The following is a 12,845-nucleotide window of genomic DNA, read 5'->3' on the forward strand; positions in this document are numbered from 1 at the left end:
TCCCTAACGGAAGACTAATCGTACTCTCATAATAATGTCAAGTTATATGTCGAGTGTTGGTGTCATGACGCCTGGCACCACAACTGAAGCCGACACAACTGAACGATCATTCAGTTCCTCTGGCGGAGGCATGGACACCCCAACTCAATCGGAAGCTAGTGAGAAGATGAATGAATCCCATACTCTTACTCGTAAATCGAATCCTCACCACAACGGTAAATATCTGATCCTCGACCTCTCTCACAACCGCGCACTGATGTGCTGCGGGGGTAACCTACGACTTGAGACGATCAATCTGGAAGACCCCCAACGACATATTCCAAAATACGCACAGTGGGAATGCAAGGAGAGAGGTGAGTTCAGAGGGTTTAGGAATGTTGCTAAGGGGACATTCCTAGGTCATGACATTTGGTGGGATTTCTATGCTAAGGGCTATCATCACAAGGGTTGGGAGGACTTCACTCTGTACCACCAAGAGGGTGGCCTGTACTGGATTCAGACTCTTGATTGGTGGACGCAGAGGCAGGTCTCAGCAAGGCAAGATGGAAATGGCCTGTTGAGGCAGGACCATGGGGGCACTTTGTGGGAGTTTGTTAAGATTGTAGGCTACTAAGTATCAAGAGATGATATACTTCTCTAGTATACTCTAATGTGCTTTTCTATCGCTGGGGGAATCAGTCCATAGTGCCTTTAAGTAGCTATGACAAAAAAACCTTGAAAATGTGCTGATGGTAGAACGTACGTTACGGAAGGATCACTAGATGCGAGCAGTAGTTGCTTAAGGAATAGAGAGACGGGCATGGCCGGGGTAGCTTGACCGAAATTCGGGCACGCGAGGCAACAACATGGTGACGACAAAGAACGATACACTGGATCTGGCAATACTGTGGATTGAAGAAATCGGCCTCGGGGGGTGCGCTGATATGCCATTATGGGATACTATTCTGGAAGCTTACGGAACGCAAGGCATTCTCACAACGGATGATCCGTTCTCTGCGGGTTATATGCAACTTTACATTTCTCGCTTGGGAGGATTACATTTACGGAGAGTACTACATAAATAAAACAGCATGGGTTTCAGGCTTAGATGATTCACATAAGCTATGGGATACCACACCTGAGGATAGAAAATGCAGCTTTCGACCGCAGTCACAAGATCGCCTCCGAATACTAGAATCTACGGAATTCACAACAGCGCCTTCATCAAGATACACTTAATCTCCGCTCGATCCTTCGAGTCTTTGGTTTTGACGAATTGGAGAACTTATCACCGTAAAGCAATGGGGAATCTCATGCCGCATTAGCACTGCAAGCTCGGCGTTGGAGACGATTGCAAGATCATATGAACTCCTTAGACGAGCTTATATCTGGAAACATGGCTATTTATGCCCAACTCGCAGTAATGGAAGAGATATTTACATCAAGATTACAAGCCTACGACTCCTTGAAGCAGACTGAGGCAGCAAATAAGCAAGCAGAAGCAGCAAATCGAACAGCTCGTAGCTCAGGCCAACTTGCTAAAATTGCCACTATAGCCGTTCCATGCACCATTACTGCATCAGTTTTCTCAATGAACAGAGATTTTGCAGCTAGAGAGCCTCTTTCTTTGTCTACTGGTGTATAGTTCTACCACTGATTTTTGCAATGTTAGCTTGGATCTTACAACAGGACTTCCAAGAATGGAGGGAAAGGCCAGGGAAGCACTCAATGGAGATAGGGCCTCCCTAGGTCAAGGAAAGATTGCGTAGGTGGAACTTAGAAAGAGTAGCCTTGCTGGTTGACTGATGGCGCGAAGCTTAGGTCCTGGACCGATAATGTGTCTCTGGCTAACTTGGCACATAATCGGCTCTTGCCTAAGGGAGAACCGGTTTCGATGATGCCAAGCGTTGTGCCTAAGTAGTATGTATTCATACCCTTTCCGCGGGCAAACGAATATGTCGATAGCCAGAGCCCCAGCAACAATTGTAACATGACGCGTATTCTATCTCGACCCTTCAACGTCAGAAAGAAGCCCACCACCTGTAGGTCTAATGATGAATCTGAAAAGTCCAGTGAGCCAGAATGACATGCCTAGCGAAGGATCAGCGGGGCTCACCATTTGGGTGGCGTCCGGCTGGTCAATAGATGAGGCGGTGTCGCAAAGTTTCAACAGCCATGGGAATTTATGGCTGGACGAGGCTGGAGATGTTTTCAATAGTTTCCCAAGAGACTGAAACCGCATCATAGAAGCTCCAAGGCCCGACGATGGTATTCGCCATTGTCTTAGAAGAGCCCCAAGGGCTGCCATCCACAGATCCTAAAGCTGACTCTTCGAATGACTTCTTCACTTTTGGCCTTGACAGGATTTCCATAGTATTTTAGGTGTGATAGAGCCAGTGACCACTGACACAAGTTGTCATTGCGGGAATCTCGAGGTTCCAAACCAAGAGTAAGAATAGCAGCCGGAGGCAACAGCGGGTCTTTGAGCGGAATCTTGGTTGTCTCGTTCTGGCATACCAGCAGGTCTGGATATAGATGCCATGCTCAGATTGCGACCAAAACTGTTCGATCGGGAACCTCCTGTGGTATGTTTCGGAGTCTTCCACAACCTTCATTGATTGTATCCAGCCTGAGGTGACCTTCTCAAACGTCGTCCCAGGTTCAAGGAAAGGCGTCTTGACATTTCGCATGACCAGCTTGAATTGAACATGATGGCTGAGCATGCTTTGATCTGCCCTTCGAAGCCAGGCTCGAGCGCTTGCATCCCACTTCGCAAGGTCCGCACGACTGATGTTCTGGCGGATGGCCATCTCAGTGTGGGGATTAACCAATTTTTTCATGTTTAGTTGGGCCTCAACATGGGCAGCCCGCTCATGTATGAGCTCAGCCCAGATGCTGGTAGCTTTTTTGGCGTCCCAAGCCCGAGCAAGTATACAAGCGAGAAGAAATGCACTGAGTGATGCGGGTATGGATGTTGCCGCAGCCCATATGCAGGTTCCATCAGCACCGATGAAATCACGAAAGGGGCCGTCTTCGGGGGTTCCGCGCTGGCAAGTTTACCTAGCAAGTTGTTTTGAAGCCAAAGTGTTTCGACTGGGCAGATGTCATTGGGATGACCCGTTTCGTCCAAATTCCAACCAGGAGGGGCGGTGTGTCAGTTCAAGTCAAGAAGAACCTTTACGTTACGAGGTCCATCAAGTCGTTGCTCTAGGAGGATACGACGAAGCAATTAGGTTTCCAGAGATGAAATATGAGAGCGATAGACTCTACGACTTTTACAATGTTCTCTGGATCCAATATGGACATGATGGTGTTGCCTATAGGGCTGGCTGCGGGCATGTATTCAAAGAGGCCTGGGACTCAAATAATACAGTTAAGAAAAGGGTTGTATTAGGCTATTGGAAGAAGTTCTTTTAGTTTTTATGGTCTCGTTCTCTCCTACGAAATCTCTACAGTATACTTGCTTACAATATATGAAGGGAATTGCTATACGGGCATGACGTTTTGGCTACACGGGCATGGCTCTTACACGGGCATGACTTTTGTGGCATCTGATTCGCTAAGGCCCACATTTGTTAGCACATCTCGGTTCTGCCGACAACTCTAATTTGTACCTATAGTTTTCATCCCTTAATGACTGACGTAACGCTCTCCATCAGATAATTAACTATCCATTACTAGTTTCTCAGCCCTTGACGATTATAACCTTCCATTATGTCTGAACCAGAGCCTACTCATAACTCAGAGAGCAATTCAAGGCGCCGAACCCGAAGGCCTAGCCCGAGCGATCAATCACGTCCTCGCAAATGACAGCGACAGACCCGACTACCCGAGTGTAGCCCACCACTGCTTACGGATAGACCACAGTCAGCTACCAGCACCGCGACAAGTATCGACCAGTACTATGGTGACGGCGACGAAGATGCGCTTGGAAACCTCTTCGCATCTTACCCACAGGCTTTTTCAAGCTTTCCACAGCCTCATGGATCCCAGGGGCTCCATGAGCCATCATGGGAGCTCCGTTTCGATCACGAGATACACCTTTCGAATAATTTCCCATCCGGACAAACACGATCGCAGCGAATTAGAACACCCATACCAGGCCCTGAAACCGATCTACCACTGTCCTCCTCTCCACCACAATCCACCCAACGGCCCCCAATTGCAACAAGGGCCGAGTTTGAATCCGCTTTGAAGTTGGTACGCGAGGTTATCGGGGAGGAGAAGAGACTGACTATTGAGCTTGCCCGGTCGTACGAACGAGTACGCCAGTGGCGAGAGAGATGGGGCTGGTCATCACTCAACTCAGATGCCTACGAATCGCCCCCGCCATACTCTCCGCCCCGAGGCCGATCTGACCAATCCCCCCAAGCATCATCACCCCCTCCGGTAGTCAGATCTTCTCGTTTCGAACAGTCCTCGTCGCCTACCCCAGATCCCATCCCAAATCCACCGATCCCAGGCGATGCAGCACCATCAGCCGAGGCTCTCTTCGAATGTATAAATACCTTCGCAAAGGGGCATGGGTTTGGTATTGTTCGTCGGAATGCTTACTCGTATAAAGGCCGGAAGCTCAGATATTCATTCCAATGCGACCGATTCGGACAACCCAGACCTACTGAAGGCGTAGGGATCCGACAACGGAAATCTCGGAAGTGTGGTTGTAAGTGGATGGTCGTTGCAGAGGCATTAGAGGAGGATAAGTGGCTTTTACGACAGCACTCAAACCCCGAACACAGCCAGCATAACCACGGACGTAGCATTGGGCCGTCTGCCCATCCCTCCCATAGGAGCCTTACTACGCCTATTAGGGCTACAGTTGAATCAACAAGCCGGAGGGTTGGAATTCGAGCTCGCGATGTGCTGGCTGTCATCCGGGAGCAGCATCCCGAGTCTGTATTGACACGAAAGGACATCTACAACGCCAGGTCTCTTATCAATCGCGATAAATTCGATGGTTATACACCTACAGCAGCGCTTATCAAGCTCTTCGATGAGAGGGAGATTCCCTATCTCGTCAAGTGGGCCGACGATAACCCGAATCGCCTTCTTGGCCTTGTCTGGACCTTTCCCTACTGTCTTCAGATGTGGAAGCGGTTTCCTGAGGTCATCAGCTTTGATAACACGTATAACACCAACCGCTTCAAACTCCCATCATTCCAGGCAACGGGACAGACTTGTCTAGGGTCGGTTTTCAATGCCGCTTTCGGTTTGATTGACAACGAGAGACGGGAGGGGTTCCAGTTCGTTTCCGAGAGCATTCGGCAATTAGCAGAACAGCACTCGATCCGACAACCAGACATTATCATCACTGACTTCGACGATTCGATGAAAGCCGCCCTCAACGATCAGTTCCCTGGGGTACAGCAGCAGCTCTGCATCCACCACATCAATTCCAACGTCCTCCTTAGATCGAAGCAGAAGTGGATTAAGGACTGCAGCCAGGATAGCAGCAGCAGCAGCAGTCTTGATGGCAGCGACAGGGAAGCACCTGCCCCGCAGACACAGGCAGAGCTTAGTCCCAAAGACCGACAGTTCATCCACGCGCCAACAGCCGAGGTTATCCCTCATAGCTATCGAGGGGTTCTTTTCATGTGGAAGCTTGTCCTCTTCGCAGAGACTGAAGAGGCTCACGAGAAGGCATGGGTAAACCTTTGTCGGGAGTTTGATGACCAGCGGACCATACTGCGATATCTCCATGGAACCTACATACCTGTTAGTGCTCAGTGGGCACGCTGCTTCATCCGCAAGTATCGCAACTTCGGTATCCGCGTCACCTCTGGCACAGAAGCAAGTAATAACAATGTCAAAAGCTATCTTCTTAATGGTATGAGCCACCTCTATCGGTTAGTTGAGGCGATACAGGAGATGATAAGGGACCAGGAGCGGGACTTCGCGCATGCTAGCGCAGAGGACGAGGTACTAACTGCCCGCGAGTATGTCGGCTCGAGCTCGGAGTACCTAGGTGAACTGCGAACAACGATTTCGTCAAAAGGTCTTGGACTTATCACAAAGCAATATCGGCTAGCAAAGAAAGCGATGCCGACAGGGAAGAATCCGCTCCCTGATCCTCTCGGGGATTGTGGTGAGGACTGTTCAGTTTCGGTAGAGCTTGGTATCCCCTGTTGCCATAAGATCTACTCAAAGATAGGGTCTGGCACGCCTTTTGCTAAGTGGGACGTTCATCCACGGTGGCGGCTGCGAGAGTCAACCTCTCGAGATCCCTATCGACGGATTCCCGACCCCAAGATCGCCACTGCTCTCCGTGGTAGGCCTAAAAACACTACACAAGTTGTTCCGACGCGGCTAGCTATCGGTACAAGCAGCCAGTCCAGCGTCCAACCGGTCAGTAAACCAGCTTGCCAGGCGTCAAGGCGCAGGCGAGGTCGACTACCTGGGAGTCGGAACAAGTCGACGCTTGCTAGACTTGCCCTGGAAGAGAGCCAACAGGCCAGTCCCTCATCCCAGCCCCAGACACGCAGTCAGTCAGCTACCCTGGGAGGTGGAAGAACTACAGGGATACGTGCCAGCGGACGGAGGACGCAACCAAGCATCCGGAGGCGAAGGAGCCAGTGGGAGATGGTTGAGAGCGACGAGGAGGTTCTTTCTTGTATAACAGTTAGGAAATAGAGATGTAGATAGCTGCCTGCGAGGGCGTAATAGAGTTCGCCTTGTTGTGTATGGAGAACCAGACCTTATTCTGACGCCTGCGCAAGACCAAGATCTGCTGAAGGGGGCTGGCCCGACCTAATTGCTTCCACACTGAAAAGGAGATCTTGTTAGTGAAGCTAGCCTCACCGCCTTTGCGAGGATGTACCTATGAGTGACGGAAATCTAGCGAATCAGATGCCACAAAAGTCATGCCCGTGTAAGAGTCATGCCTGTGTAGCCAAAATGTCATGCCCGTATAGCAATTCCCTATATGAAACTCTCACAGCGATACTCAGGTATAGGTCAATCTTGCCAATAGAACACTCGTCGCAATTGAAAACCTTTAGGTAAATATAAAACACGTCACACCAGGCTTCAGTTTTAATAGGTTGCACATACGTGAGTATGATATTCCTCGCTCGTGGATCAAGAACAAAGCTCTGTTCTTGTATCTCCGCCATTGGCGATCCAAGAATATGATGTTGTAACCATTTGTGGTAATGACCTATCTGAGGGGTTGTTACAGTGCTGAGACAGCTCTCCAACAGGTAGCTCGGTCTTCCAGTTATCCGGTCTTATCTTCACCAGTATTCAACACCTTGTTACAGTAGTAGGGTAGAGGAGCCGGTCTCCGAGCCACATGGCCTTATGGCTATCATCCTTACTTGGGATGTTGAGGTAGCCGTCATCACTGGTGAAGAGGTCGCCTATCGCGATTGCATGGTTGTCGGCTCCCTCGCGGTACCGTATGTACCGGTAATCAAGCAGTGGTTAATACTCTCGTCAACACGTTCGGGGAACCGTCTGCAGTTCACTACTCATTGGCTCTCTGTTGAAATACATAAGTGAAATACAGTGCTAGATTTTGATAACAACCTTTCCTACATGCTTGCCAGAATAAAGATAGTCAAAAGCTGCTGGCGACTCATTGAACGAGAAAACACGGTCCACGAGCGGAGCAAGGGAAACCCTCTTCTTTTCCAGGAACTGATTCAGGCTCAGATAATCCTCCTTAGAGCCAGTAGCAATTCCTCTAGATTATCAGCTGTCAGCGCGTATTCTTGATTATCCTAAACTCCGAGAAAGCAATAACTCACTTAATTCTAGCAGACTTCCCCATCAATGCCATAATAGCAGCAGGCTGCCAGTCACCACCAATACCATCTAGGAATCCAACCAGGGACACCGTACCGCCTCGCTGACGCAAGAAGCTAATATCCATGGGAATAGACGCTGGACCGGTGTTGTTGATAACAAAATCGACGCCCCGGCCGTCTGTCAGGCGCCTGATTTCTGATGCTTGATCCTGGGTGGTTTTGTAGTTGATACCGCGGACTTCAGAGCCGAGTTTCTTAATGGCTTCAAGCTTCTCGTTGGACGAAGATGTGATGATTGGTTGGATGCCCGCCGCAACACAGAGTAGCAGGGCAAACATGCTGACGCCTCCCGTACCTATCTCATTCGGTTAATCTCAGGGATGGACCAGACTATGAGCCTGCAAAATCACGGGAATCGAACCTTGCAGGAGGGCGCTGCGTGACTTGGATACCGTAGTCAGGCCGTTAAGAGACGTCCATGCCGTGACGCCAGCGCAGGTGATAGTAGCCGCCTTCATTTAACGATGTGTCAGCAGGAATTGCACGAATGATGGACTGTTCGGAACACTATCTCTTACCTCTTCCCAGGGTATATACCTAGGTAGCTGTACCAGATGCTTGTCTTGATAAATGGCGTATTCACGGAGAACACCAGCGGTCTCTCCACCAAGGGCGCAAGGAAGCTCATCTTCGTATCCCGTCATATTGGTGAGGTCAAATATAACCAAGACATGATCTCCGATAGAAAAATCTTTAACCGCCGACCCAATTGCCACAACCTCAGCGGCAGCGTCAGAGCAAGGAATGCCTCGCTCCTCCACTTCCACCGGATACAGCCCGTTCAGCATAGCAACATCGCGGAAGTTAAGAGAGACAGCGTGAATTTTAATGAAAACATCATTTAGTCCAAGCTCTCGTGGTACCTTCTCAGTAGACAGTTCAATGGTCCTTGGAAGATCGCCCGTAGTACGTCTAAACGCTCGATAGGTCTCGGGAAGCGACATTTTTATCTGGGATCAGTAATTGAGTAGAAGATGATGTTTGAGAATGAAATCTCTCATATCAAGAATACGTTTACATAGCCATAAACTCCAGATAAGGAAAGTTTATTACCTGATATCGTTGCGGAGTCTGACAAATATACAACTTAGCGTCAGATGCTTTAAAATGTGATGTGCTCCGGCGGCTATCATAAAAACGCGATTGATTTGTCACTTGGAGGGGCGGGAAGAAAAGCACCCGGAGCCTCAAAGAGATAACTGCCAACATGGTTAAGGTTTGTATTAGCCCCAAACTATTATTAGTGACAAACTTGGTGGAATGTTGTGGCACACTTTATCTGTAGGGCTTTTCTGCTGAACGTTATGACTTTTCGAAGTCCGCCTCCGGAGGAACACATCTCTGGCGGATCTATGACATCATAGCGTCAAATACGCTCGAGCTAATTTTCGAGGTAGTGAAATTTATGGGACTAGATGCATTCGGTTACGATTTTACCGCTCTATTATATGTACCAATTTTACCTTTTTTTTTGGAAAAAATTGGTTCTCTGAACAACCCGTCATTCCCTGACCCCATGATCTCCATATGAGTGTCTCTTGGTCCCAGAATGCCCGTATCCCCTGCCCTCTCCTCCGTAGCTGTTATGTTCGTTGGGAACTCGAACTGAGAAAGTATCATGCAAGTTTTTGCCTTTCGCCCTAGCGTCGGAGTGGGACCTAGTTGGGGACTTCGTAAGCTGGCTGACAGTTTTCGCCTTTTTAAGCTTAGTCTTCACATGAGGCCTAGCGGCGACGATGGAAATTCCCGGTCCTGATGTTAGTCGGACTGATTGCAGGAAGCACTTGGTCTTTTTATTCGGCCGCCGCGAATGAAGATGTAATATGGACTTGACCGTACACGCTGTTGGTGCAAATCAACCGGTATCGTGGCCTCTGGCTGTACCGATCCTCTGGCCGGTCCGACTGGGCCGGCTTTTTCGATTTCGTTTTTATGACTAGAGGGGAAACCCAAGAGTTCTTTTGTGGGGCACTAGATTTACGAAGTAATGGCTATCCCCCGGAACTTGTTTTTTGCTGTTTTTCTGGCTTGTCTGCCTTTAACAACGACCACCACCGCTCACCAGTATTCATTCGACTTCGGGTTTTTCTGCAGCCCGGTAGGTGCTTGGCACCAGTTGTCGAGGTAGAAACCAACATGATGAAACTAGCCCTTTTGCCCAACTCAGCAGTAACCATGGTCAGGCCGTGGCAGACGAAAGCTTCAACGGCGGCCACGCCAGCCGACAGTCTCGTCGCGTCCGAGAGACTCCAGTACAGGAACCGCTAATATCGCGCACACTTTTATGATCATAAAGCATACGAAAATGATAGTTCTTGCTGATGTCAGGAAAGTCACGCTTGGGAAACAAAGGGAGTGGAGGGGCACCAAATGGCAGGACCAGTAAAGTCTTCCTGTGGGACACGTCGTTTGTGATGTTCTTTTGGATAAACGTTAGGCCCTCCATTTGTAAGCTCTGCTGTGGGAAAATTACTAATCGGCCCAATGACCGGTAGCCCGTCTGTTAGGATAAATAGCGGAATACCATCCCCTTGGACGGAATATGTTTTGAGTCAGGCTACTTCATTCCTACACTGGTTTGTCTGCGTTGTACCAATTCTAACTATGACTCCTACCATCCTTATCGCCGGGGCCACTGGCAACACCGGACGAGGCGTTGTTAAAACCTTGTCAGAACTTCTGAAAACTACCACGAACTTTCCGGACACAGAATCCTTGCTCTTACACGTTCCTCGCGCGGAGATACAGCAAAACAGCTCGCCGAATTGCCCTACGTCGAAGTAGCAGAAAAGAATTGGGCTGAGATCACCTCGGACTGGCTCCGTCACAACAATGTTGTGAGGGCGTTTATTGCTTCACACATGCACCCGAATCACTTCGCCGAAGAATCGACATTTCACCTGGCCGCTCTCACAGCAGGCGTTCAGTATGTTGTACGAATCTCAACAACAGCTGCGAATGTGCGTCCGGATTGCCCTGCCTACTATCCAAGGACGCACTGGGCAATTGAGGCCTTGCTGAGCTCGCCGGAATTTGAGCGTTTGCGATGGACTTCGCTGCAGCCCAATGTCTTTTCCCAATTCTACCTTTCTCCTGCCGCCGAGTTGATCAAGAACTTCCGCAAGACGGGGAAGCAGGATATCCTAAAGCTTATGGCTTCAGAGGGTGCGCCTGTTGGCATCATCGACTCGAATGACGTCGGAGTTTTCGCAGCTCACCTTTTGACCGCGGATGATGTTACCCCGCACAACAAGGCTAAATACGTCTTAAACGGACCAGAGGATATCACCGGGCGCCAAATTGTAACAATGGTTGAGGAGTACATTGGCTCCGAAGTTGAAGATGTTCGCTTTCAGGATCTATCATTTATCGACCACCAGACAGCCCAAACTCAGGAGTCAAAAACTGTCATTTTATCAATCAAGCGTGCTCTGGACACAGCCTGGGAGGGGGAGTGCAGAGCTTCCACGACGAGCAATGAGGTCCTTCAGCTAGCTGCGCCGAAACGTACGCCTGCTGAAGTTTTCAAGACAATGCTGGAGGAATAGGAAAAGGCTCTTACTGAGTCCTGTTTCTTATCCTCTTAGGTAGGAAACACTGCGGGGATAAGAGAATAGGCGTGAGATAGCCTAATAAAAGCAATCTCTTAAACACTCAGCCGGATCTGGTTTATATCTGTCTTTGTTCCGCGTAAGGCCTGCCTTTATGTTTTTGCCTGTGAAAGCCGCATGATAGGTTTCATTAAACGCAACGAACACTCGACCTTGGCGATGCGGTTAATTTTTGACTTGATGAAGTGGTCGATCTGGCGACCATACTCCTTCAAGAAACTGACGCGCCCAACATCAAGCAGCGGGGTTAACCGCGATGAATGCAGCGGAAGTGGTAGTGCAATAATCTTTCTAGCCTTGCAAACTTCGCCAAAGGCAGGGAAGTGATGGTCCTTATGTATTAATATACGCAAAATACTGATGAACCACGTTATTGAACTCCCGTAAAAACCATAGCATGATATAAGAATGTCAATTATATTAACTTCATGCTCTAACATGTGTCATACGTCGGCCTTCTTGCCTCTCTAGGGGCAACTCCTCCCGTCGTCTTCGTCACGAGGCATTCTATATCAGCCTAAACTAGCTGTTTGGAAAAGCCTTGTTAAACCGAAGCTTGTTCCACGATTTACTCCACCGAAGCTTGTCCCTCGATTTGCACCATATCCTCTATATCCTTGATCCAATCCACCCTGTGCTTTACATACTGCTCGATCGTTGGCCTCAACGCCGTCTCACCAAGCTTGAAATCATCTACTGTGCCGATCCTAAGTATACTCGCCCCTGGGAAACCTACACCTCTCCGGTACATCAATGATCCACAAGTACTGCAAAAGAAGTTGGTCATGACGTTCCCCTTTTGCTCGATTGTTTGTGATTGGCCGAATTGCCTAAGATTTTCTTCCCCACGAACATGCTTCAAGTGAGTGTCGAGGATAACGAAACCAGAGGTAAACATCGAAGCAGTGATCTTGCGGCAGTCACTGCAGTGGCATACAAAGGCGACAACAAAGCCTGGTTTACATAGAGGCTGGCAACGATAAGATACGTGGGTCGTTGAGGAATTTTGAAGAACTCACAAAAGAAAGTTGCACAGTACCGCAATAGCATGTTGCTGTTGCTTCTTCCGTTGTTGACCAGCCATCTTGCGCAAGGCCGGCTCGCGGGAAGAATCTCCCCCTCCCATCCATTAATCCATCGGCCATGCTTAAAGAATGGATTGGGGTGATAGATTGGAGAGAGTGGTAATCACTTTTGCACCTCCGTTAACAAAGACTGAAAATGTTAGTCCTATAGACCGTGGTCTTCGGAAATCCAGGGGAAAGTTATATCATTATTTTCTCGGCTGTGAGGCTGTTCTATATATTTCTATGCCTCCTGACGACTCCTTTCTCCTAATTAGCCCTTTACGGTCGCAACTCCGCAACTCCGCAACTCCACACCCATATAAACCTAAATCTTTCTCGTGTTACATGGGCAAGGTAATTTATTGGGACATTACTCAACT

General features: G+C 49.0%; 5 protein-coding genes across 5 annotated transcripts; 2 read left to right on the top strand and 3 right to left on the bottom strand.

The window, feature by feature from the left end:
* Positions 1–10: 10 nt before the first annotated feature.
* FOBCDRAFT_95106 (uncharacterized protein) lies at positions 11–601 on the top strand (the record flags this gene model as incomplete). The annotated part of the gene is made up of 1 exon (XM_059612273.1): positions 11–601. A coding segment is annotated over one exon (591 nt), but the record flags the coding sequence as incomplete, so codon positions are not given.
* Positions 602–2,162: 1,561 nt separating this feature from the next.
* FOBCDRAFT_204193 (uncharacterized protein) lies at positions 2,163–3,285 on the bottom strand (the record flags this gene model as incomplete). The annotated part of the gene is made up of 3 exons (XM_059609110.1): positions 2,163–2,334; positions 2,497–3,026; positions 3,259–3,285. 3 exons carry the CDS (start codon positions 3,283–3,285, stop codon positions 2,163–2,165), a joined length of 729 nt encoding a protein of 242 aa, XP_059465373.1.
* Positions 3,286–7,488: 4,203 nt separating this feature from the next.
* FOBCDRAFT_204194 (uncharacterized protein) lies at positions 7,489–8,731 on the bottom strand (the record flags this gene model as incomplete). Its single annotated transcript, XM_054705726.1, has 4 exons — positions 7,489–7,663; positions 7,728–8,082; positions 8,149–8,239; positions 8,306–8,731. The coding sequence occupies 4 exons, from the start codon at positions 8,729–8,731 to the stop codon at positions 7,489–7,491; spliced, it is 1,047 nt and encodes a 348-aa protein (XP_054561701.1).
* Positions 8,732–10,391: 1,660 nt separating this feature from the next.
* On the top strand, positions 10,392–11,335 carry FOBCDRAFT_204195 (uncharacterized protein; the record flags this gene model as incomplete). The annotated part of the gene is made up of 2 exons (XM_054705727.1): positions 10,392–10,456; positions 10,498–11,335. 2 exons carry the CDS (start codon positions 10,392–10,394, stop codon positions 11,333–11,335), a joined length of 903 nt encoding a protein of 300 aa, XP_054561702.1.
* A 631-nt stretch (positions 11,336–11,966) lies between these two features.
* Positions 11,967–12,543, bottom strand: FOBCDRAFT_204196 (Mss4-like protein; the record flags this gene model as incomplete). The annotated part of the gene is made up of 2 exons (XM_054705728.1): positions 11,967–12,368; positions 12,418–12,543. The coding sequence occupies 2 exons, from the start codon at positions 12,541–12,543 to the stop codon at positions 11,967–11,969; spliced, it is 528 nt and encodes a 175-aa protein (XP_054561703.1).
* Positions 12,544–12,845: the final 302 nt, after the last annotated feature.

This window comes from Fusarium oxysporum, chromosome VII, assembly GCF_013085055.1.
Source record: "Fusarium oxysporum Fo47 chromosome VII, complete sequence".
In the NCBI taxonomy this organism is placed as follows: Eukaryota; Fungi; Ascomycota; class Sordariomycetes; order Hypocreales; family Nectriaceae; genus Fusarium; species Fusarium oxysporum.